Genomic DNA, 27,364 nt, shown 5'->3' on the forward strand with positions numbered 1-27,364 from the left:
TTGACTTTTTCTTGTTTTTATTTTGTTGATTTTTTATTTTTTTATTATTATTTTTTCGCTGCAGCCTCTTCAAAATTAGTTTTTTGTTTGTCTGAAACGGTAAACCCGAAAGTTTGTTTTGGGGCATGTTCGCTTTCAGTACCTTGAGCTGACTCGTTTGCCCAAGTGCGGCAATACGGTTAGAATTAGATTGTTTAGCTGTCAGTACAATTTGGGATAAAGCGAACGGCCCTTAACCAATCACAAGGGAGCATTTACGGTAGCAATACTATTATCGAGGAAATACACCGTTTGCGTAGTCAATACGTATACAGAACACTGACTCCACTGAAAGGTAATTAGTATCAGCGACAGAGGAGAGCTTCTTACTATGGTTTTTCACGAAAATTGACAGTCATGTAAGAAAAATTAATTTGGTCATTCAGAATTTTAGCAGTTAAGGTCGGCTTAATAAAGAAATGGAAATCACAGCCGACAGAGTAGCGTTCTACCATTCATCAACACTTTGAGGGGAAATTTTCATTTACTTCTGTGCTTAAATTAAACTAATAATTACTTGCATGTAAAGAGCGGAAGGCAAAAAGATGCTGCAGTTTCATTTTTGAAGTTTTGTATTTCTCAAATATCCTTTCAGTTTAATTGCGCTAGTCTTTTTCAGGATTTAGCCCACAGTTGTACGGTACGAGAAAATAGAAAAGTAGCATAACAGAAAAAAATAAATAAATAACGAAGTAGATGACAGTTTTTAAATAGTGTAATTAAAACGTTAAGTCCATCCCCGGAGACCCAGGGCAGCTAGTCGGGACGATGCGATATTTTCGGTCGACGCAATAGTTTTGGACGAAAGTTTAAGTCAGGAGCTGGAGAGCCGCTCGGAACTTACTCTTATCGAGAAGCGTTCGAAATCCTTCCCGCTGATTGGCCAGAAAAATAGTTTTCTGACCAATGAGCGAGAAGGATTTCGAACCCTTCTGGAACTGGTTCTGTAAGAGTAAGTTCCCAGGGGCTCTTCCGCACTTGAAGAAAACTTCCATCCAAAACTATTGCGTCGACCGAAAATATCGCATCGTCCCGACTAGCTGCCCCTGGGTCTCCGAGAATGCGTAGAGCCTAGCAGGCTAGCAAGTAATATAAGCTTTCATTACTATGTATATATTGTGGTCGAAAATTAGGCTTCGTTTGAGGCTTTGCCATGCAGGTTTTTTTTTTTTCTCTGGTCCATATACTTCAGTAGCGTTTTTAATCAGCTTTTCACGGGTATTTCCTTAATCAAATAACAATGTTACACCACCTATTGCAAAAAGATTGAAGTGCTGGAATAAACCAGGTACGATGGAAGTTGTAGTATGCTTGTTTATTCGTGGATTTTTTTTCTGTCCACTAAATAATGTATACGATTAAAAGATTTCGGGTTAAAAGTTGAAAAATTGGTGGATTTTTTTTGGCTGGAATGGAGTTAAGGGCCTCTGTATATGTGGGGTAAAATTGGAGGAAAACGGAGCCGTCCCGTTCAATTAAGCGGCTTTGTCTGAAAAACTCCAAGCAAATCCAGCGAAAAATAAATAGTGGACAGATCATCACAAAAATTGAAAAGGCTACTCATTGATCTGTTTGAATATCTGTAGATAAAAGTTCTGTTTGCTATCATGGAAAATTTATTCAAGTGAGTATTTGTTGTCAATAGAATTCTGATCTTTCTCTTTTCTCTTGCCTTTCCAACTTGCCGCGTTCATCGATGCATGTAGTCAAGCATAGACCAAATCTACATTGGTTGTTGAGAAAAATATCTCTGACAACGTGAGCTATTTAAAATCTTTTGAACAATCGCGAAACATTAATCCACGGTATTTTCTGGTTTACAACGTTTGTTTGTGGAAAATGTTTAGTTACAAATTTCTTCAAGGTGATCAAAGTTAATATGTCCCCAGCCACCAGAATGAACGTCAACCAATCGTAACTGAGCTTCTTTATTTTTGTATGCCCTTACGTCCCAACTTCTCTCAATCATGCTTTCATGGCAACCTCCTGTTTCCTGTAGGACCACGTTTCCTTCAACTAAAAGCTCACTGCGCACCCGAGCTATTGCACAGCCTCCTCCAATCAAAAACTTGAAGGTATGCCCTCTAATAACGAAACTGGGTGACGTCAGTGTTCCTTGAGGTCCATCACCTTGTGTTTCACCAGCAGGATGAGAAGGACTGGGCCGATTTTCATAGCCTCCTATCCACCAGTCTCCCTTGTGTCTGGACGGTTGGCCTCTATTTCGTGCTGTCGGGTTGTCCCCATATGTTGGCTGGTTGTTGAATGCCGTGCCGGTCAAGATCCAGCCTGATAAACCGTGCTCAAAGTCAAACAGAGTGCAGCCTTGAAAGAAACAAACACAAAAAAAAAAAAAAAAACAGAAAAGAAAGAAAACGATTGTTTTTTCGCATTCCACAAGGAGAGATAGCCGTAGACATAGACAGAGTCACAGACACGAGCGAGTGGAAGGGGCCTCTTTTTTATACCTTACCGGCCCCTTTGACATACAGTAAACAGCCGCACATAAGAACACACAATTTCAGAGGTCAGACTGATTGTGTTCTTATTTATCGGATGCTTAGTGAAAAATCAGCCTCAGGATGTTCTTAAATGTTCTTAAATTTTTTTAAATTCAGTGCTGTACAGCATAAAAAATGTTGCTAGAAATTTTAATCATGTTTTTGGACAATTACATAAATTGATGGAACAATAATATCAATACAGTAGTTTATAGTATTGTAAAGGCAAAAAATGTAATTCATGATATTAGATATTCTGAAGAGAACAAAGGTGCCCAAAACTTAGCTAATACCATTGGTCAGCAGGTGTGTTTATGGTAATTTGTGTAATTTTGACACCCTTCCCATTTTATAAGAACATTATTTTTTTTTTCCAGGCTGATATTGTTCTTATAAAAGTGGTGCTTTATTTGCCAAATTTCAGCCTGATGTTCTTAATCCATTTGTTCTTATATGCGGGTGTTTACTGTATTTGCTTCCGTCTGCAAATATATAGTTTTTACTTCTCGAAAGCCAACAAAACTACTAAATAGCTGAATATATATTTGTTTCAAAGCTTACCAGTGCAGTTGATTCCGTCTCCCTTAAATCCGCTCCTACATGAACAGCTGAAAGAACCCTCAGTATTGTTACACCAGGCGTGTGTGGAGCAATTATGGGTTCCAATGGTACACTCGTCTAAATCTAAAGTAAAAAAAAAAAAACTAATGCGTGACATGACGTGACGTCCCATGATGACATGACAGAAAAAGATCTTTCTGGTTCGCTTCTGGTAGAACATGCCAAGGGCTTCCTATAAACTCAACGCAATTTTAATTGAGTCATTACAAGGCTACATAGCTGAAGGCTTTTAAAGTTAACTATTATCCAATTATCTAACGGAAGCCTAAAGGAGGGGGGCGAAGGTGGGGTGGGGTCTAAAACCCCGACACTCTTGTACTAGACTTTTACCTGTCTCGCAGTGAGATCCGTTGAATCCCGTTTGGCAAGTACAGTTGTATCCGTTGAGGAGGTCACTGCAAGATCCTCCGTTCTTACAAGGACTGCTGGCACACTCATCCACGTCTGCCGATAAACATTGTTCGAGATATTATACCGCACAAATCGGGAAGGGTAGAAAAGCGCTCTTGAAAAGGCCAACTGTCTACTAAATGCACGTAATAATGACTTCAGATGAAACTCAAATGCAAATAACATTTGAAATTCTTTGCCTGTTGTTCATGGTCACGTATTGCGCATGCGACGTTGACCATGCAATCTCCAAACATTTGGATTTGAGTGTCATCTGAGTTCATTACCAAATACGTTTAGTAGACAATTGGGTCTCCGTGATGGTTGCTATATTTTCTGCTATGACATCGTACTGACGAGATCCAGCTACGTCGAAACAGCAGTCCACGGTTTAATCTTGGCTTTCGGTATGGACTCTATATCATGTAGTTGTTAAGGTTAGTTTTCTACGTGATATCAGCTTCTTCAAAGCTAATCGCACCTTTCACAGATCCTACGTAACCCAGAAGCATTTTTGTTTGTGGTCCTTTGCATTTAATAAAGAACATTTAAATCTTAAGGAAAATTCGTTTCTTTCTTACCTCTCTCACACAACTCTCCATCAAACCCGGCCAGGCATAAACAGCGAAATTTTTTGTCTGTGAAGCCATTCTGACACTTGCCATTATTTAAACAAGGAGCCGACTGACAGGAGTTCTAGAGCGAAAACAGAAGATATGCAGTGTGACATAAACCAGGGCGTTATCGTTGCATTAAAAGACTTTTTCGAAAGAAAATGTAGGAAAACGAAATGCGTGGAGATAATCAGAGCAAAATAATGAAAGAGCATAATGCCAAACCAACTGTAAACACGTTTGATAAACTTCCTTTCTGGGTTCTTACTTATTTGCTGTTTCTGTTGCTGCTGCCGGTGATGTAGTCGTTGTTCCTTTGTTTTTTCTCTATTATCACTTGTTACATATATTTATTTGCATTCTGAATAGACCTTTATTGAATTGTAATGTATTGCATTTTAGTACATTTCATTGCATCCCGTTGCATTCCATTGCATTTCATTGCATTGCGTTGTATTGTATTGTCTGGGCGCGGCGTTGTTGTTCCATTTGTTTTTTTCTTCTCAAAACGTCGCACGAGAAAAGTTTGTTGTGAAGTAAAAATACTTCAATCCTCTTTCATACTTGGCCGACAATTTGAGCTTAAATTTCGCGAAAGCGACCTGAAAAAGGTAAATAAAGGCCTAACGTTTTCGAAAGCGTCTACCAAGAATAGATTGCGGATGTATGCATTAATTTACCAGCGAGATTTAAAAAAGCAACATAGTAACTACTTTTATGAGCCGGCTTTTTCGGTCCGTGTTGGGAAATATTGGTCTCATTCGTTTCTGTCTTTTGTTTTTATGCAACTCTCTGGACCTCGCCTGCGGCTTGATCGTTAAACATATAAAAATAGAACGCGACCAATATTTCCCTACTGACGGACCCCTCGCTGGAACAATAACAGATATATCTAACCTCGGTTCCCTGGAAGACGAAATATTCTTTTATTTTGAGATGCCGTCTATCGGTGGAGTTGTTAAGTTCGCATATGTCATCACCAGTTTCACTCAGTCCAAAGTTGTAAGAGACACAGTCATCATTATGGTAACATTTCAACTGACAGATGTCTTCATCTAGCACCTTTATCTTGGCAATCACATGACCATCCAGTGATTTTCCTCTCTCATATTGACCGAAACGTGTCATTCTGCAATTATCTTCGTTGTATAAGGCGGGTAAAATGGAGAGAATATACAAAAGTTAAATATTTAACAAATAAATTCCATATTGTCTTGCGTGCATCTGTTCAGTGACTGATTGCAGATGATGTCAAAATGTGTCAAGAACAATAGAGGTGATAGCCGAGTGGGTCACGGAATCTCAATACGAATACTTCGCTTCATCCGTAATCTCCATACTCATTGACATTTTCAAAACAGCCGTTTGTGTCAGGAATAAAATGCTCCGTAATTTATTCAAAATTTTGGATTATCAAATGTGATTTAAAAAATGCCACATTTTCAGTTTCCAGATTGGTAAGTGCGGTCCGCATGAGGTAATGAATGAATGTTGAATACTACAAAATATTTTGAGAAATGTTGTGACGCAGATACAATCCACGATGGACTGGACGATAAACTCGATGAATAAAGTTTCAAAAAACTACTGGCAGTACTAATGGATTTTTTTGCTGAACTTGGAAAACATACCATCAGGCTGTCAAAAGCTAAAACAACACTTATCTAAAAACGTAATATTTTATGGTATCGCTCATTTTCTGTTGATCAAAATTTATGTATAACGCGGACGACGATTGAAATTCATAAGGTTGAAACTGGAATAATTTTAGTCTTCCGGCAGTTTTCTGTTTACAATTGCGTATCGCATTTTCGCTATAAGTTAAGCTTCTACTTTTAGCGCTAATGGCATTGATTTTCTCGATGAGGTTAATTTTGAGATTGCTCAGAGAACACAATTAACGAATAACCCTAAAATCTTGCCACGTTATAGAAAAAGACAAAAATTTAACACATAACTATGATTAAATCATAACAAAGTAGTAGTCTCTTAAGAATTGAACATGTGTGATTGGAGCTTTCCTTCGGTAGGATTCCCCGTCACAGAATTAAAAAAAAGCACCGTACCGATTGACGAAGAAGAAACCCTTAACAATACGGTCACACTTGCAAACAAGACTGTCCAGTAAAAAGCGAAGCTCGTGTGTTGCTCCATGCAGCTCAACACGTACAACCAACTGGTAAGGACGGCAAACTAATTTTAATAAGCGAAACCACAAAAATTGCTATTGTACTCACCATGACTAGCTTGGATACGAGCATCAATTAATATTAGCAGGGAACTCCCTAGTTTTCATTACTCAAGCTATTTTCTAACACACAGTTGAATTTGGAACAATTCCACCCATTTCGGTTACTAGAATAACATAATGCGTGCCTCGATGTTAATTGAGTTCAAAGTCTTTTGCACCGAACATGAGTATGAAAAATGTTAACTCATTGTTTTGCTTTTTTATAAATTTTCTGTAAATCTAACTTTATTTGAAGATCTGTTTGTCTTTACAAATTAAACTGATTTGTTAAAAAGCCAGATGCAGCTGCCTCGACCTGTTTTGTGAAACTGTCTCTTAGTAGGTGCCACTATTGTAGTGTACGTACACTGCAATTGAAAATAAACATTATAAGCATTATCCTAGTAATAAATATTTTCCGTAGTCGGTATTTTCCGTTAACATTCTATACATAAACCAAGTAATATTACAAAATTCGTGACAAAATATTCTCTCCCTCTGAATATTGCATGTTCAAAATTATAAAATATTATTTAGCATATGCAGGCATCTAAAGGGATTTCTCTGATAAAATGCAATGGTCCTTCTTAGAACCCCAAATTCGTATTCAAACGAGGAGAATTTTTAATGCTGTTTTGAAAATATAAAAGCAAACAATTTCTTTGTAGCTCTTTAAACAGACCATAAGAGGCATGTGTTGAAGCCATGAAGTCGACTCACGTCGGGTACTAAAATTGCCCCTTTGTTCCACGTTTGTGAGAACAGAATTTATTCCTTTGTCATGCTGCAATATTGTTAGCCAATATCACGATAGTACTAAGAGTATTAGTACTATGAGAATTTTAAGGTAATTGTCATATCTGAAGTTTAAACAGATTATAGTATTTTGTGGTATGAATGGATGAACTCAAGTTCTAATTTCAAAAGTCATGAAAAAGTTGAATAAAATGTTTTTACTTCCGGATAGTTTTCATTTATGGACATGGTTCCTGGAGCGAACAATTTTCAGAAAATGATAACATGGAGCAACGTTACCAAACAACAATGCTGTTCTGAAAAAATGTATCAGATCAGTTTTCAAAATGAAGTGAAGGTGAATAAAGTAATGTGCCATAGTTTCATTTTTCTCTTTAACGGCAATCGAGACTTCTTGGGATACTTTAAGGACCGTTCATTTTTTATGAGGTAGGGGGGGCTGGTGGGATTTGGGGGGGGGGGCCATGCGAAAGAAAATGGTTTTAGAGGGGGGGCCATCCCAAAAAAATATGGGGAAAAGGGGGGTCACGTGAAATATTTTAGTAAAACTTTAAAATGGCCTAATGTTTGAATATCAAAAAAATTGTATAGAATAAACATAGAAGGCAGGATACAAATTTATTTCAAACTTTCCTTCTGCTTTAAAAAAACGATTGGCAACAAAAAGCATTTGTAGCTACTGAAAAGAAGTACTGTCATTTCCGAATGCAACTTTCACTGGCACTCATCTTCATCTTCGCTGTCGTCGATTTCTTCGTCGCCGCTTTGCTGCTATGGGAGTCTCTTTCACCAATGCTGCAAGAAGCAGCAATGCTTTCTGTCAGAGTGTACTCTTCAGGGTACATGAAGGTGTAAACATAATCTCTGACTTCCTGCTTAAGGTTTGTGGTGATTCTGCTTCTTGCAGCATTGGTGAAATAATTCCCTTCCAAGAGCTGTGCGATGTATGGCCCATCTCTTCTAAATAACGACGTGGCAACATTCTCAACTTTAATACACTCTTCCGGGACGGCCGTTCTAGGAGGGTACACAAGGCATTGTGGAAGATCATTTCCTAGCGGATTTCCAACACAGATTCCATAAACTCGTTGGACGTTGTTTTCAGTCCGCTTCCTCTTTCTTTCATTTGACTTTCTGCGGTTTTCTTTTTTCCTTCTCCTTTTGTTGATGTGCTGTTTGAGTATGCCCTTGAATATGCTGTTATCATTGCTCTTCTTATTTTCTAGTGCTTCCATGTCCTCCTTGACCTTCGTAAACTTAGCTTCTATACATTTGATCTGTTTTACATTAAAACTGTGGGCAAATTCTTCGCCCTGCTTTCAAGCAAGCCCATTGAACTGAAAGAGTGTGGAATCGTGTTCCTTTACATCTTTCAATATGACATTCAACTTTTCCATTATTGCTCTGTGCTCTTTGATGGAGAAGTTCAGCTTTCTTCCATCACTGGGCTTCAACTGATACCCTGACATGGAAAACTCACTCGCCCTTTCCGAACAGCTATCCGCACTTAGAAAGATTGCTTCTTTTGCTTGTAAGATGTCAAACAGCCTGGATCGTTCAGCTGTAAACCTTTTCTTAAACGACTCGTCGCGTTCGCCATTATTGCGCATTTTGGAATTTTGCGCATTTGAAAAGCAGCAAGAGTGAGAAAGTAAAGGCAATTGTAAGACATTCATGCTTGCAGCAGAAGAGTCCTCTCAGAGCTGGCCAACCCGCACTGAGAAATGCCAGGACATTGACACAAAATGACAACAGGGCAAGTGCTGACAGCAGTGAAACGGATGAAAGTGACAATGATGAGTATGGCAGTGATGCCATTGACTCTGGGGGAGAAGATGACTCAGGTGACGTCATTCTTGCATTCATCAATTCAGATGAGGAAGATGCCAATGAGAGGCCAAATGCCACACGCTCAGGGCGAGCCATAACTAGGAGATCCGAAATTGACTTCTCTTTCTTTTGATTTGTTTTTAAAACAACAGCTCTCTGTAGTATAGGGATTGTAAATATTGTCTTCATAGTGAGCACAATAACGTGAAGTAGGGGGATAATAGAGAAATATTAAAACAGTTGAAATCTAAATATTGTTTGTTCAATTTTTTTTTTGGGGGGGGGGGGTCAGCCCAAAAAATGACCGCTATAAGGGGGGAGGACATATGAAAAAATTGGTAAGCTGAGGGGGGGTCATGCGATTTTTAAATGGTGCATCCCAAATCCCACCAGCCGCCCCTCCCTCATAAAAAATGAACGGTCCCTTAACCGGTCATCGGTGTAATATTTACTACATAAATTAATAATGTGTTCAGTTTAAAGTGAAGTAAGAGTGAGAATGCCATCATCTGAGAAAAATAACCAGAAAAAATGAAAATCAAATGCATTATTGCTGTTCTGTATAAAAACAATATAAAAATACATTGTTCGCTATTATGTCACTTTGTCACTTTGTTACTCTGTTACTTTGTCACTCTGTCACTCTGTTACTTTGTTACTTTGTCACTTAGGCACTTTGGCACTTTGTCACTTTGTCACTCTGTCACTTTGTGGCATTGTCACTTTGTCCCTTTGTCACTTTGTCACTTCGTCACCTTGTCACTTTTCACTTTTCACTTTGTTACCTTGTCACTTTGCTACCTTGTCACCTTGTCACCTTGTCACCCTGTCACCTTGTCACCTTGCCACCTTGTCACCTTGTCACCTTGTCACCTTGTCACCTTGTCACCTGGTCACCTTGTCACCTGGTCACCTTGTCACCTTGTCACCTTGTCACCTTGTCACCTTGTCACCTTGTCACCTTGTCACCTTGTCACCTTGTCACCTTGTCACCTTGTCACCTTGTCACCTTGTCACCTTGTCACCTTGTCACCTTGTCACCCTGTCACCATGTCACCCTGTCACCTTGTCACCCTGTCACCCTGTCACCCTGTCACCTTGTCACCCTGTCACCCTGTCACCTTGTCACCCTGCCACCTTGTCACCCTGTCACCTTGTCACCCTGTCACCTTGTCACCTTGCCACCTTGTCACCTTGTCACCTTGTCACCTTGTCACCTTGTCACCTTGTCACCTTGTCACCTTGTCACCTTGTCACCTTGTCACCTGGTCACCTGGTCACCTTGTCACCTGGTCACCTTGTCACCCTGTCACCTGGTCACCCTGTCACCTTGTCACCTTGTCACCTTGTCACCTTGTCACCTTGTCACCTGGTCACCTTGTCACCTGGTCACCTTGTCACCTGGTCACCTTGTCACCTTGTCACCTTGTCACCTGGTCACCTTGTCACCTTGTCACCTTGTCACCTTGTCACCTTGTCACCTTGTCACCTTGTCACCCTGTCACCATGTCACCCTGTCACCTTGTCACCCTGTCACCTTGTCACCTTGTCACCCTGTCACCCTGTCACCTTGTCACCCTGTCACCCTGTCACCTTGTCACCCTGCCACCTTGTCACCCTGTCACCTTGTCACCCTGTCACCTTGTCACCTTGCCACCTTGTCACCTTGTCACCTTGTCACCTTGTCACCTTGTCACCTTGTCACCTTGTCACCTTGTCACCTTGTCACCTTGTCACCTGGTCACCTTGTCACCTTGTCACCTTGTCACCTTGTCACCCTGTCACCTTGTCACCTTGTCACCTTGTCACCTTGTCATCTTGTCACCTTGTCACCTTGTCACCTTGTCACCTTGTCACCTTGTCACCTTGTCACCTTGTCACCATGTCACCCTGTCACCTTGTCACCTTGTCACCCTGTCACCCTGTCACCTTGTCACTCTGTCACCCTGTCACCTTGTCACCCTGCCACCTTGTCACCCTGCCACCTTGTCACCCTGTCACCTTGTCACCTTGTCACCTTGTCACCTTGTCACCTTGTCACCTTGTCACCTTGTCACCCTGTCACCCTGTCACCCTGTCACCCTGTCACCCTGTCACCCTGTCACCCTGTCACCCTGTCAGCCTGTCACCTTGTCACCTTGTCACCTTGTCACCTTGTCACCTTGTCACCTTGTCACCTTGTCACCTTGTTACCTTGGTACCTTGGTACCTTGTTACTTTGTTACCAAGTTACCTTGTTACCTAGTTACCTTGTTACCTTGTTACCAAGTTACCTTGTTACCTTGCTACGTTGTTGTTTTGTTGCTTAGTTACTTTGTTACTTTGTTTTCATTACAATCCTCTTGACAGCTCCACCAAAGCTTGATGCTTTCTATGCACAATACCTATATCCGCTTCCAACTCCTTGTAAGTGCCCTTTCGAAGAGTCATGTAAGGGTGGTCAAGACTGCCCGTGTAAAAATGGATACGAAGGTCCACTATGCAGTGTTTGCAGTTCAGGATACAACAAACCATTGAAAATCTTCGCAGGATGGCCATCAATGTAATGAATTGTGGGCCAGTTGTCGATAATTGTTGTCTTTGAAGTATTTCAATGTGGACAAGCCGAAGAAAGACCAAGAAGAAAAGAGAGGGCCTTGCGATCGACAAGCTTTTTTAAAGGTTAAGCTCATAATTGGCTTTTATCAGGTCACTCACGGTTTGCTGGATGCGATCTCGTACATAAAATGGCCAGGCTCTCTTGAAACTATAGTGCTCCTGATTTATTCAGTGAAATATGCAGCAAATAGCTCCTGTCCAGTGCCAGAATTGCAATTCAATGCCTTTGGAAGCCACTGTACTATGATGGCAATGAACGCTGCTGTCATTTACTTTTCCTGTATCGCTTACGGAGTGCACAAAATGATCATCTTAAGAAAAAGCAGTCTGAGAGACAACAAAAATCCTAAATTTCCCAAAGCTAGCTCAATTTTACGCAAAGGCAATGCGTTGGTCAGTGGTCGCAAGCTCAAGCATTTTGTGATCAGAATTTAACTATTTCAAAGTCTATTCTCACAGAAAAAATATATCAAATTAGTGTTATGTAAGGTTTTCCTTGCCAACGCGACAAAATAGAATGTCGAACCAAAACCGCGACAAGGTCTATCGATTGCTCATTGGACATCTCTATGGCCAACGCCAAGGTTTTCAGGATCTAAAATCAAAAGCGTTAAGCCCTACGCTAGATTGAAATCTGAAATCTACGATTCCATTTTCGTGGATGACAAGTCACTAGCTAAAACAACCGCTAAGCGTTTCTCCTCCGGACTTTTGGGACTGAAACTAGCAAACATGATTGGTAGAACAGTTATTAATTAGCTGCGTCTATGGCCTTGGCGCTCTTGTACCTCTTAAAGGAAAGAAACGAGCTAAATGAGAACAAAACTCACTTTGTGGAAGCGCCCTTCTATCTCTCGATGATAGCCCCGTTGGGGACTTTCATATGAATCGAAAAGCTCGGAGATGCTAATTGTCACGCTTAGGGTTATGAATCAAGGATTCTGGCCTCACTAAGAGTGTTGATGACAAAACACCACTATTTGTAGCTGTCAAAGTATCTTTTAGGTCTCACTCGAAGAGATAATAATAAAATGAACGCCCTTATTTCCGTCTTTAAGCCGGATTCCGCCGATCTCTCGAGTCCAGTCTATTAGCGAGGGCTCCTTACTGGAACAGCAGCTGATAATCGAGCTTTTTTTCCTGCTTGAAGCATGTGTTTTAGTATTCCGGGAGGTACGAGCTATTATTTAAGTTCCAGGTTTAAGTAAACTGGTGTTTATAGGGTTTCTTATGTGTTCTTTGTTACAGTAACTTTATGTTCCCAGTGTTATTAATCCAGTGTTTAGGATTTTTAATGCGTTCCGGGGTTTAGCATTCTCTGGCGTTCTGCCGTTCCGCCGTTCCTGGGGCCCGTTTCTCGAAAGCCCTGGAAAATTTTTGGGCCCGCAAAGCCATTTTTAACTAACCTGTATCTACAAACAGAGAGCTGTATACGCCTGAAACTTCTTGTATGAAGGAAACCTCTGTTCACATTAAGGATATACGCGAATAAAACAGCTCTGTAATCATAAGGCTTAAGATTTTGCTTTGGGTTTCCGGGTGCGAAAGGTTTTCGGGACCTTCGAGAAACTGGCCACTGTTTTCAATACTACAAACCAAAAGGAAAAATTATCACTCAACCGACCTACTAACCCATGCAGCTTAGAACAATGCTGTTTTCCCGCCGGGTTAAGAAACCTACAGTTACGTTTGCCATCAACATTTCACAAATCACTGCCGGCAATGGTCCTCGGTCCTTCCTCTTAACGCATTTAGTCCCAGACCCCACACCAGACGACGTATATTCAACTGCCATGGCCACAAACAAATACACCCAGATTCAATGCAGGTAACATTAATATATATTTTAATATAATTAGAGATGTTGGCAGAGACCTACATAGCTACAGCTGGATGTACCACACTTCCGAATTCGGTTCTTCAACTTTGCTAATGTACATAGCCAACTGGTTAAACAGCCAGCAGCTAGTAGGGGTAACATTTTTTTTGTTGTAATGATTATGACACACACTGGTTACAATAATATTATACAGCTACATACACTGCTTACAAGGCTAATACAGTTACTTACACTATTTACAATACGTCTTATTCAATATGATCACTTCCACCAGTTACAATAATAAGACGTACACTTCTCACATTACTTAAAATACGGTACAGTGACTTGCACTACTTACAACCCAAATGCCACGATCACTTACGCTACTTAAAATGCTAATACTTGCACTACCTACAGTACAATACGATATCTCATTTTGCGTACAATACTAACCCTTACAGTACTTGCCCATTTTGCAACACATTTCGATTACTTAGCCTAACATGATCCAATGCCTCCGTTTTCAATACTGCTTCTTTCTGTTTACAGCTTACACAATTAGCAACTAAGTTATTTTATAATACTACTTGTAAGTGTTAAAGTATATAGCATCCTTTATAGAAATATTGCAATAGGTATGAGTTTAACAAGGGTTAGCTAACGTTTTCTCGCTTCCTCGTTCTTTATGTTGTTCTTACGTTTTATCCAAAACTCGTTTTCAGCGGATCGCTAACATTTTGAAACAACTGAACGGATATGGGATAAGAAAGGACAAGGTTTAAAACTGTTTTTGTTTGTAGCTTTTGATGAAAGACTATTATGTACGCGATGTTTGGCTTTGTCTCAACTAGTTCTGTCTAGGATTGAAGTAATGATAATAAATATTCCTTGTTTTTGCTTTTTTTTTTGTTTTGTCTTGTTTCTTTTTGGTTCTTTTTCGAGTTAAATATGGCCTTTTTTATGTCTATTAGAAAGTTCTCGTCCATACTGTATCTAAGAGTAGAGGTATCTGTCTCTTTCTTGAGGGTTGTGTTCATCAGCTTTGGCCAACAAGTTGTAGTAGGGGTGGGACTCGTCGTGTTTGCTCAATTACAAATCACAATATGGCACATCCCTCGTCATATTCACCTCCAGTCGGTCAATCAACTCTGAGAAACTGGGACGAGAAGATGGATCTTCTTTCCAGCAGTCAGACATCAGTTCATATCTGTCATGGATTAGCAGATGACAGTCAGTCTACAATAATTATCATATACAGTGTGTACATGTCAATCTACAACCACGTATCAGTCTTATCAGTTTTAAAAGAAGGTTAATAGAGATAAGTGAATAAAGATGGCGAATTTTAAGCTCGGTAATGAAATATGAAAAGTGAACTGATCAACATGACACGAGCGAGGGACAAAGAGAAAATCTGAGTCCCCGACAGCCGGATCGAACCTACGTCTCCCGATCGAACACCGGGCGGGTGCTCTATCCTTTGAGGTACGAGATGAACTCTACATACGAACTCAGTTAAATGACCTCAGTTAACTGACCTTGCTCTCCATGACTTCTCGTAGCTCAGTGGATAGAGCGCCCACCATGTGTTCGGGAGGTCATGGGTTCGATTCCTGTCGGGGACTCAGATTTTTTCTGTGTCCTAAGCTTGTGTCATGTTGATCAGTTCACTTTCCACAAGGTTAATAGCGTAGGACTCTACCAAGTTAGCTACTTACACTTCATTACAACACATATCAGGCCTTTCCATGCGATAACCAGTCTTCAAAAGTCTATACAGCTCTGAGTTACTCAACGTGGGATAAGGAACACCTCCTGAAATGCATTAGAAAAAAAAAAGTTATGTATCAAATTGTTTGTGAGCCACTGAACCCAGAAAATGAATTATGAGAGAGTATTGAGAGCATCGATTTAATTACTGGTCATGGAGTCCATTCCTGGGAATTTAGTAATTTAGCGCTTAAATAACACCTAACAGCTCTAACAACTTAGAAAACAAAAAAGCGCAAATAATGTCATCACGATTAATTAATGCGAATATATTCCTGAAATAAATGAAGAAAGAACTGAAAAATAAAAAGTTAATATTTATTTAACTTACCTATGGTGGCCATTTCCCAAAGAAGTATACCAAAGGACCAGCTACACGAAAATATAAAAGATCAACAAGAGCACTGTTGTAAGTACATATACTAGACAAAACTATAATACATTCATTACAGTTACAAGCTGCCCATCGATCAACTCTTACGCTTCTTTCGTGCTCTCTTAACCCCCCGGGGACATACTAACTCGATAATACAAGCTAAAGCATGGGTCAATCATTAATTTGCCATATACTCCGTGGTAAAACAAGGTACTGGGCAAGGAGTTGTTAGATCAAAGTTACCTCAAGGGATCAACAAGCGGCCACTACACCCGAGAAAGAAAGGTTTCCTAACATTATACGTCAGAGAGGAAAGAAAAATGTTTAGCCTTTCACAGAAAGATTGACTTACACGTCACTCTTGATGGTATAAGTGCTGTCAAAAATTGATTCTGGGGCCATCCATTTCACAGGAAGCTTCTTCGTGTTCTTCCCGCTGTACACGTCTTCATAGATTTGCCGCATCAATCCAAAGTCTGACACTTTGACTCGGCCATCATTGCCAACCAGAATATTACGGGCTGCAAGGTCACGATGAATTAAGTCTTTCTCTGCGAGATGATTCTAAAAAAGAATCGTGAAAGAGATGAGGACAGAGAACACTTAATTAATGGCAACATAAATTATGCTGCTTTTCAACACTAAGCATTTTGTTATATTTTTTTTCTTTTGTTTAACACTTTGTAAAAATCCTTTGCAACAGTCCTTTCCTGGAATGTTGGTTTCGCCCTTGGAAAGGACGATCTTCCTTGACTTCTTCGCTCGATCGCGTCTTCGTCGCTCTAACATCGACCTCGCCCTCTCACTTCGGGTGTGCGGATAACTTTTCAGCGAAGGATTAAGTGAGGGTCGACTTGAGGCTAGTGTGTTTGAAATAATCAATGAGCAGCTAGATTTCACAGGATTCGTTTAGACAACCTTTCCCGCGGGAGGAAGTCGAGAGTCACTTCTGAAAAGTATCGTAGTTTAGCGATTTACCAAGTAGTTATAGCAGTGCCTACCATTCCCTTTGCTATTTGCCAAGCAAAAGAAAGCAGCTTTTGAGCATCAAAGCTATCTGTTTCTTCTTCATCGTCATAGCTATCATCATAAACACTTTCAGTTGATATGGATATGCCAGAAGAGTTGCTGACTCCATGTGATGTCGATGGTATCGACAGCATCTCGAAGTTTTTCTCATCCAGAAAATCGTTACTCGTTTCCTCAATAGAGAAGGCAACATAAAAGAACACCACTTAACAAATAATGATTGCATTCGAAGGATACTGAAGAAAAATAAATAAATAAGTAAATCGTGGTATTTTGCACTGCTGTGCTAATTGGGTACACTATAATTTTGGAAACAAATATTGTAAATGGAAGTGAGAACTTCTTAAAATGAGTAAATGATTAGTATTTTATGGGAGCTCCGCTTCTAGGCGTGGCTAAATCTATGTTATGTGCAACCAACGAAATTTCGTGAATATCCTTTATAGCCTCAAGGTGCAAGCAGTTTTAAAAGCTAAAAACTACTAAGGAAATATAAAAAAGCCATCCTTTTCTGTTCTCAATTTCTTACTTTTGAAAGATTCCCAGAGGACATGGTTGTACCAAGGGTGATATCTCTGTTATCTGGTGACGGAGGCAACTCTATCATCTGCAAAGTTTGTCCTGGCAGTGGTTGATTGATCTCTTTCTGATTATGGTCTTTTTCCTGAATGGCAACAGTATTGACCTACCATAAAATACAGGTGTTAAAATCTCCCTTTATTGAAAATCATGCGCAAACCAGTGTATCAAAATAACTTCCTCCGGCACGTTAAAGCGTGTCGCTGAATATAAAGGAATGCAAGTCATGGTTTTGCATTTGAATAACGCTTGTTTCAATAAACTTGCCACGTCGTTAATTTGCCAGAAATATTCTATTCTTGGTAATGTACCTTTCAAAGCTAAAAAATTAGCTACACTTTAAGTGGGAAGGCAAAGAATAAGTAAATTTGTAATTTGAAAGTAACATTTGAACCGTTCAATGCATTTGGAAATATTTCAAATAAGTCCTCATACATTCATTCCGTTCCTTCCTTCGAGGTCTCTTCCTTCCTCTCTTCTTTTCTACCCTCTTTTATTCGTTCTTCCTTCCCTTCTTTCCTCTCTCCCTTCCTCCCTCTCTTCCTTCATCTCTTCATCCAACCCTCCACTGATTTTCCTACCAACACTCACTACCCACCCATCAACCCACGCCAGCTAACCATAAGATATCACAAATGACAGGTTACTTCCTTCTAGGATTTAAATGTTCCATTCTCACGGCTCTACACAATATACAACATCCCGTTTCCCTTCCGCGGGTAACACTTTCGTGGAGTCAAAGGCCGCAGAACTTGCAGGTAGCACCCCTTCTCACTTCCTAGTTCTAGAATCCCAAGACATGTCCGTTCAGAAATTGGTTTAATTCAAGGCACCTACTTGCCCACATCCGCTCTCTTCTTCTCGAGAATTAAACGTCTCTTTATCTTCATAACACTTTCTCTCCTCTTTATCCCCAGTAGTCTGGTTTTGATTGTTCTAGAGTACAATGAACAAGATTAGTTCATAACTGTACTAGCAAGATGGGTTTGAACGTGGAAGTAATTCAAGTTACTAAAGTAAGGAATGAACATTATTGGATGGACACTTTTGCTGTGTCTGGAACCGCACACAGCCTAATTGAGAGACATCTAGCTATTGGAAATCCTCTAACTGCAGGTTGAATTGTTAACTTTGATAGATTGGCAAGAACCCCATTTAATTAGCTCGAACTATCTCGGGAAGGCCTACGTCACCACCGCTTGGAAATAAAATTAATATCAACACATTACCACCATACAATTGAAGCATCACCAAATTAGTGAATATTCTATTAGCAAAATCCTTACCTTTTGTCTTCTGCGTCGTAACCAATGCAACAAGTCACCAAAAGGAACATACTCTATCACCAGGAATTTGGGCTCCTGCAAAGTGCAACACCCAACCAGGGACACAATATTCTGATGTGCACCCAACAGCTTCATCTGCTCGATCTCCTGCAAGAACTCCTCTTTTTGTTGTTCACTTGGATCATCTGAGCACAAATGCTGCAGTTAAATTCCCATTTGCAACTAACAGAGGCTTTAAACACCAGAATCATCAAACAATCTGCATTTATTAGGCTTTACGTCAGTCGTGATCTACTGGACGGTTCGACATAAAATTAATTGACTTGCATAGGTGTTGTATGAAATAGGACTACCTGCCACCAAACTATCAAGGAAAATTGCTTATGTGCTATAATTCTTAATGCCAACTTGACACTAACGAATTACAGTTGGCGTTCTGTCTGTAAAAGACCCAAAACTTCCAGCCTAAAATGGGTCAAGTCGTTGCAAATCATCGAACGGAGAGAACTACCCTAGTGTAAAGATACGTCCCTTTGTGCATGAATTTGTAAAGTGACTGCAATTACCTTGCAACACTTTCACAGCAACCACCTGGCATGGCTCCTCTGGCTTCAGTATTTTTTCAGTGTCAAATACTTCTATCCCAACTCGTCTTTTTAGACTTGCTTTGTAAACCACACCAAACGCTCCTCGGCCCAGCTCTTCCCCGTATTCTATTTGCCCTGGAAGGAGTTCCCACTTGTCAAGTGGGATAATTTCGCGAGCTGAACGTGATGGTCTGTGGAAGATGGGAAAATAGTTTAGTCACCAAAACATGTACAGTTCATATCATGGACTAGTAATAGTATAGGACACTTTGTTACTTTAATTGCTCGTCACTGGTCTAATCAGAGGTGATGGAAAGCAACCATTCTGTGTATAAGTTCCAAAATTCATGATAAGCTTTCCAATGGTAAATACTGTAGCTATGCACACACTAGTAAAGCTATTCCCAGCCTCCGAGCGTGAATCCTTGCTCGTCTCGATGACGTGTAAGTCCCTTCTAGGTTACCTTTTGACCTAACCTCGAGCAGGCGTTCATTTTTCTCTCGTTTGTCCAGAAAAGCAATGCCCGACCGCAGATTAGGTTGGCCTGGCACCTAGGCGACCCTATTTATACCACAAGGTGGCGGAAATCATTCCAAAATTAGATGATGTGCTTAGGAACACAGCTCAGTGACCCTTGGAGAACGCTCCAACCTGGACCATTAGGTCTAGAGTTTTACGCATACATCAGGCCAATCCGTCTCTAAACAGTTTGCTTAACATTTCATATCCCTTCCAGCTCTGAAAAACACAGTTCAAGGTTCAACTATGATTATTTGTCTTGTGGTCAGTAAGGTAAAGGTCAAGTCTGCATACCGGCGAAGTGGCCCCTCTGGCCGGAGCTCGTCCCGGTTCTGCAGCATGAAGCGACTAGGTGTATTTTTACGCCCCCCTAGATGGGATGCTAGTCCATCACAGAGTTAACCCCAACATTAAATTCCCGGTACCCAGTTATACACCTGGGTGAAGAGGGGCACTGTGAGAGCAAAGTGTCTTTCCCAAGGACACAGCACAATGACCCCGGTCACCATGAGGCCATGAAAGTGGGGCTATTCTTCGCGCTTAAGATTATAAATTTAAGCAAATAAGAAGCTTTAAGTAGGGAAAGTATATAAGCCTCGCATGTCAAAGCAATGCCTGCTTGGAACGGAACCGCGGTGTATTGTACCACTTCCACGATGTTACGCAATATTTAATTTTTCGTATTCTTAATAGAAGAAAAAAAAAAGCTACCGCATCGATCGATTTACAGGGCTGAAGTTAGAAAATAAGCTCAGTTTAATAAGAATTCGTCGCAAGCACATAAAAATCTGGGAACCCTAACTTGCCAAGTTTTAAAACGAAATCATGCCAGGAGGCAAGCGTTGTTCCCTGGTGCACCGTTCTTTGTAAAATATGGCAATTTTGGGGTCCCATATTTCCATGCGTTTGCAGCGATTCTTATTATATTTGGCTGATAAATCTGATGGTAAGGTTTTTTTGTTGTTGTTTAAATTCAAAAAAATAAATAAATAAATAAAATGGAAAAGTGTGACTTTGTCGAAGTGTTCCGTTACAACGTCCATTCATGTAGTTTCTAGCCGCTCCCGTTTAGAATAACCAATAAACGTTTACGTTTCATGGTAAGGAGTAAACAGTGAATAACTGACCTTTTCACTGGCTTCGGATGAAATCGTCTGTAGCACCATAAGCTTAGAATGAAACAAAGCACCAGAAACAGAACGATGGCAATGCCAGAGGCGATGTAAATTATTGGTTGAACAACTGACCGTATAACAGTTACTGCAAAAAGCATAGTAAACTCAGTGTTAGTAATGGGCTATACTGGAAAAGTACTGGCTAACCAAAATTCCGAAGGCAGCCAAAATTCAGTTGAAGGAAGCTTTAGGCCTTATTTTGATCTTATTTTGTTTGAACAAGCAAGTCTACCAAAAGCGAGTGCAACTGTCGATGCACATTTTACATTGTGTTTCAATATATAATCTGTTCAGACTATCAAATATATATCTGAACAGAAAGATTAAAGTGATTTCTAACTCAGATATCGTCGCCATTCCATGTTACCGACCTCAAAGGAAATAGTGAGCTGTACATGTCAGGTTTCACTATCAGTCATAACTCTAATACTAAGGAAGTTTTACCCCCCTCCCCCCACCCCCCCCCCCCCCCCCCCCGCCACTGAAGCAAACCGATCCCACAGGCCCCAAACAAGATTCGCCATGCACAACGCCTAAGTCAATTTTTGGCTGATCAGATCTTTTACAGGTCCTACTTATACTAGCAGCATTTCCATTCGTGATCCCTTGCTATATTTACGGTCTACACCCTTTTAGCAGCTTCTTTATGTTCCCACTTACCAGAACGAGCCAGAGTAAAAACTAACAGATATCCTCTTCTCTGTATATCGTCGTCTGAGTGAAATATTATTCGTACTTGGTCCCCAGTTACAAGAACATTTTCGCCAGTCTTGTTCCCACAATACACACCAAATGTTTTGTCCATTCCGTCGGTAATCCGCAAGTAGTCTTTGCTGAAAAGAAAGAAAAACTGAACTAAATAATGTTATGCACCATCTGAAAAACTTGTAACCTTAATGAAAAATACCGAAAAATAAAATTTGAATTTTATAAAATGTATATACCCGAGCGTTGGTCACTTTGTTTTACTCCATATGAAGTCACTTTTCAGGCACACATATAGCACGATCATACTGGCATAGAAAGGTGTAAGAAGGTCTTATATTTTGACCTTATATGGTCAAGCAAATATTATGCTTGATCTTATATGCATGATCAAATGGCGTAATAATTAAATGCTCGATATTTTGAAATATGTTCATGACATTTTGAAATAAAACAATTCAAGAGCATTTGCTAATAAAGCTCGAAACAGCTCATTAGGCTATGACTGCATTTGACACTTGAATCCTAATGAATCCAGTCCAAATGCATAGATCCAGAATAGGTAGAATCTCACCAAAAGCGTAATGCCATTGCATGATGCAAAGCTACATATTGGATAAATGTACCTAATTAACTCTATACTCGCATTTGTATCACTTACTTGCAATATGGAGTGTATTCCACGTCAAAATCGTGAAAGAAAATGTTCATCGACCAGCCTTCTGGGATAGGATACATTGAAGTATTGTCAAAATTCCTTGTGTAGCTCTCGGGATATCCCTCACTGGTCATTACGTCGAATATATCTGGGCCAGACGCTGTTAATACCAAGGTAGTTTTTTTTTGTTTTAGTTTCATCTAGGTTACAATGGTGTCATCCAAAGAATTGTTTTCAAACATGCCCAATGTGCACAAACAGATACGTTTCGTCAAAAGACTCTAACCAATAGTACCACTGGTAAATGATCATGTTTCGTCAAAGAACCCTTACGATTCGTACAATTGGTACGAATGGAAAGCTCCTCAGTCGATTGGTATACAATTCAGTGGTAAAGTGCTCCTCATTAACACTTGAGAACCATACGAAAGCGATTTGTCAATTGGCACCAATGGCACCATTGTCACAAATGGAAAAGTAGCCAGTCACTTGGCATCCATCGGTTACCATTTGTAAACTGCTTTAGCTTATATCAACAACTGAAAGCAGCGCAAAAAGCTTTTGTCGATTGGTAACATTGGTACCATTGGTTCCATTGATACAAATGAAAAAACAGGCAGCCAATCGGTAAACCAACTGCATAAAGCGTGAAAAAAAATTATAATTTTCCATAATTAGATTCATTTCACTAATGGAATACCAGTGGTTGAGTGGGCAACCCATTGGTACGAGCGGAAGAGACCCCAACTCAGTCTGGGGTTGCTGGAAAACTTCCTAAGCACCCATAATACGATGCAATATCACTGATGGTATACCAACTGATTTTCAACTAAAGCCGATGGTGGAATTAAATATCACCATGCCCAGACTATTGCCACAGAAAAATATTCTAAGTGTCCTTAACGAGATATATATTTTACGAAAGGAAACCCAATCGATCGTCGACTCAGTCCATTGGGCTAGCTCTGTCTGTTTGTGTGCACTGGACAACCTTCATTTTTTTTTTTGGAGAATATACATTATATCCACTGACAAAGTTGTTAAGTTAAACTCTTTCAAGATTTGGCATGACTTGAAACCCAATTTAACATGACTTGAAAGATGAGAATTTTTGATTTCTTTTTTGGGCTGTCATAAATAAAGTTGCATGTAACAGAGTATGGAATAAGCTAGAACAACTGTTTCCATGGAAGTGTTCAAGGCTAGAACATCAAGCTTTTTATAAACTAGTTTTTAACAGACGCTTTCTGGACAAATCTCACGGTGCTTCTCTCCGCCTAAGAGTACACAAAGTCTCTTCAGGCTTACTTGGAGGTGATTCTCAGACACTGTTCATGACAACAAAAGAGATAAGCTTGGCCAGGAAAAAAAACAAACAAACAAAAAAACATCTTACTTGGGAAGCTAACTCGGAGTTCTCCCATTTCAGTTCCATACTGGTTGATTGCCTGACAGGTGTAGTTTCCTTCCTCGTACAAACGGATGGTTGCGGTGTTTGTTGTATTCGTCAGTACTGTAGAGTTCCGTATCAGTGTTGTGTATATGGGAGGAGTTCCTCTGGCTGAACATGACAGAATGCCTCCTTGTGTTGCTAACAAGGCAGCTGGAAATGCTATCGCCGGTGGAACTGGTGGTTAGAAATGAAAACCTGTTACCCTTAATGTTAAAGAGAGTACTTCTTACTGTTTAAGATGCATAGATTACGTCAAAATTTGTCGTGGGAAGGCACACTGATATACATCTGGAGTGTGGTCACGTTACGAGCTCATAAAATCCAGTAACGTCATATAAACAATGGAGTTATAAAATGTGACCTTCCGGGATCCTCGCAATGGATTGCAACTTAAAAAACTTTTTTGTCTCAGCTCTTGCTTAAAAGAAGCAATGAGGTAGAAAAGAAACCTGAGGCAATTTCTTCTCTTCCGAAGCTCTTTCAAAACAAAGTCCTAAGAGGTGGTAAAAAACATTGCCTCTAATGGGCCCAAAAAAAGAGAAAAAAACTGAGTGTTTGTTTGTTTGATCAGGCTTGCCTACTCTTCGGATTTCCGACACTATTGATCATTTTTACTATCCGCTCACGGAAAGCTGTTTTGCAAGACCGAATCTCAAAATGCGTGTCTGTTGCCTCTTGCAGGGGGTTAGTGTTTCAGTAAGGGATCCACCGGAAGCAAAGGATAATGAGTTACCAATTTCGGGGTACAATCTATTTTTTTCAAAGTGCCTCTTTCATAGATACCTTGTCTTATGGCTGTTTGTATCTCGGCTTCGTTCAGTGCAACATCGTAAACTTTCATTTCCGCGATTTTCCCTTTGAAATATGGATCATTGGTACCTGTAACCCCCATTCGAACTCTGTTGCCTTCAGTAGAAATTTGAAAACCTGCAGAAATGTTCTTCGAGATACTTAAATGTCCATTGATATACAACGAGATATCAGCGGGGCCATAATTGTAAGTTGCTGCAACATGGGCCCACACTCCTGTTGTGAGAACCTCAGCGGCTGATGTTTTTATTTCAAACAATAGATTATTGCCTCTGTTGGTGATTATACTGAAGAATTTCTGTTCGTCAATCCCTATAAGGACTCCATTATTGTATCCCCCGTAGCTGAATAGTGGTCCATCTTGGCCTCTGGGTTGCACCCAGCACATCAATGTGATTGACAAATGAGTGTCCAGGCCTCCTCTATTCGGAAACTCGATGTAGCTGGCGAGGGTGCCAAAAAACATGTACGCTCCGCCTGGGTCGCTGTAGGGTCCTTTTGTTATCGCAACATCCCCCAGGATTCCCTCTGGCTGCCTGTCGTATTTTTCTGCTGCTCTATAGCGTGAATTCAAAGGGTAGAAGGCGACTGGTTTTGGCAAAGCTAAGTGTAAAACAACAGTATTGACATCATCACACATGGCAAACAAATACGCTGGGCTGTCTGTTATATTCGCCCTTTTTAGAGTTGCCATTCAGGGTTGAAAGCGAGGAGCAAAATATACTCATGTGGACTCAAGTTTAGGTAGACTCAAAGTATTCAAGAACCACTTAACTACTAGCTCTAACGGAAACAGCGAGTTATATTTCGAAGAGAACCCCTCCCCCCTTGAGTTAAGGGTAACAGGGGCATGACAATGATACACTACCAAACACTTTTCCATTATTGGACGAGAACGAATCACATTACTTGCTTCTAAACTGACTCTGGCTAGCAATATTGGAATAAAACAAATGCTCAAACTTTAGTAAACTATTGGTGAAGGATTTTATCAAGTTACCACGGCAACTGTATGACCTGTTTAAAACCCTCTTAGTTCCATCTTTGAGGTGGCTGGCGACAGTTTCCAGCACTTTCCAACACGTCTGTCTAGGGGGTTCATAGCCACCTTAAAAAACCATTGAACATAAAGTTCACCGTAGAGATTCCACTTTTGCGATTTACGGCAAAGCTCTGACTGATACGTAATCGCGCCTTCCGCGAAGTGTAGCGACCAAGTCATGCTACGTTAATTACAAATACTGCAAACAGAAAAGGGTACTTACTGTATGGAACAGCAGCGAAATGTATCAGATATCCTCTGCTTTCGACATTGTGGTCTGAGTGGAATTTTATCAACACCTGATCGCCAGCTAAAGAAACGTTCCTCCCAGTCAGCTGACCACAATATTTACCAATTATATTTCCTTCATCGTTGATAATCTCTAAATAGTCATATCTGCGAGAAACGTTAACATTCTATAAAAGTCATAAAAGAAGGATACTCTAAAATGTGTGACAATTCTAGGTTATTACATAACTTGTTTTGAAGGGCACATAACTAGAATTAAGAAATCGTATTTTTCAGTTCCTAGTCCATTAAATTCAAAGCATTGCACTTGATATCTGTCCCGAATGGTCGCCCACCAACACTGGTTGTCTTGTAGTTTTAAATTTTTCTGTTTTAAAGAACTAATTGGCTCTTATAAAGTCAGACGAAAGATTCTTTTTTTTTTTCCGGAGACCTTTCCCGTTGTTTAATGACACAACTTGGACTTGGCCTTTTTTTTGTATGGACTAATAAGACATGCAAACTTATGTCGGATGTAAAGGATATTACACGGCAGCGCCAGGTTATGAATCTTATTTTCGAGTTGCAAAAACGATATCTTAAGAACGAGCGTAGCGAGTGATGCTTGTAATCATTTACAATGGAACTTATTAAATAACAGTGTTAGCAGTTTATTCATTAAATAAGTAATAAATACGGTAATAAATATAGTTTATTCGTTAAGTAAGTTAACTGATTTTGTCGTGGTCAATAGATAACACGTATATAAGGTTAAAGTCACAGCTATGTACTTTACCCGCATCGTGGATTATCCTCCAAAACAAAATACGTAAAGGATATCTTCATCGTCAGGTTATGTGGAATAGGCACCGTATAATTGCAGTCCATATTGTTTGGGGAGTAGGCAGGATAACCTGGACTTTCCAGTGTGTTATTAATCACCGAACCACAACCTGTATAAGGAAAGGTATATATGTCTAGGAAAACACATCGCAGGATAGATATATGCATAGGATAACACGTACCACACAATAGACCACGAACGAGTTCTTTCTGATGACTTAACCCTAAACCCTTCAGCGAGCCGCAGCACATGTAATTAAAACCGCTTGTGCTTCTGGCCAAGAAGTTATACAGAAACGTAAGCGTCAGTTTGGCACACTGTGACGTCATAATGACGCGTTTATTTTATCTTATTGGTCGAAACCTTCATTTGTCGATATTCCCTCCATCTTCTGAGGTGCAGTCACACGCAAAACGTACTAGCAACAGCAACCTATTTTATTAAGTTGGAATAACTACCAACAATTTGGTTGTCTTTCAAGTGGAAGATCTTAGTTAACCGTTTTGGGAGCCCCGTCCCCCCCCCCCCTCCCCTGCCCCCCGCTCCTTTTATTTCAGAACGGCAAATATTGTTTTTTTGACCCACCTTACTTTAAGAAGGGCCAGACAATTTTGGGTCCCTAACGTATAAAGAGGTCTGGATGTGCCACTGTTGCGATGGCTTTATTGTAAAGTCTTTCGAATACGCAAAATAATAATTGTTTGTACCTTTAATAGCAACTCAAGAGGTAGGGACGGCGGAGCCGGGGGGAAAAGGAAGGGCAAAAACTAAACAAAATAATTTTACAAATGCCTTCAGACCCCCTACAAGTTAGCGCCTCTGGCGCTGGCTTGTAAGACGACCCCCCCCCCCCCCCCCCCTTCATTAAAAATACGCTCCGCCATCCCTGCGAGAGCATACA

At 40.3% G+C, this 27,364-nt stretch overlaps 1 protein-coding gene and 1 pseudogene across 2 annotated transcripts; both read right to left on the bottom strand.

Annotated features, from left to right (window-relative positions):
• Positions 1-1,199: 1,199 nt before the first annotated feature.
• Positions 1,200-5,308, bottom strand: LOC110055421 (uncharacterized). Its single transcript, XM_089271879.1, has 5 exons — positions 5,063-5,308; positions 4,133-4,247; positions 3,492-3,605; positions 3,102-3,224; positions 1,200-2,364 (listed from the first exon to the last, which is right to left on the bottom strand). The coding sequence occupies exons 1-5, from the start codon at positions 5,291-5,293 to the stop codon at positions 1,883-1,885; spliced, it is 1,065 nt and encodes a 354-aa protein (XP_089128005.1). The 5' UTR covers positions 5,294-5,308; the 3' UTR covers positions 1,200-1,882.
• Positions 5,309-13,397: 8,089 nt separating this feature from the next.
• Positions 13,398-25,043, bottom strand: LOC110055389 (uncharacterized; annotated as a pseudogene). Its single transcript, XR_016201709.1, has 15 exons — positions 24,323-25,043; positions 23,483-23,713; positions 22,090-22,246; positions 21,352-21,556; positions 21,091-21,112; positions 20,676-20,808; positions 19,008-19,219; positions 18,442-18,626; positions 17,993-18,091; positions 17,106-17,261; positions 16,549-16,749; positions 15,900-16,111; positions 15,503-15,543; positions 15,120-15,216; positions 13,398-14,608 (listed from the first exon to the last, which is right to left on the bottom strand). The product of XR_016201709.1 is annotated as an uncharacterized LOC110055389 (transcript).
• Between the last annotated feature and the right edge of the window lie 2,321 nt (positions 25,044-27,364).

This window comes from Orbicella faveolata, unplaced genomic scaffold (assembly GCF_042242905.1).
Source record: "Orbicella faveolata isolate gen_17 unplaced genomic scaffold, um_ofav_v1 contig_34, whole genome shotgun sequence".
Lineage (NCBI taxonomy): Eukaryota > Metazoa > Cnidaria > Anthozoa > Scleractinia > Merulinidae > Orbicella > Orbicella faveolata.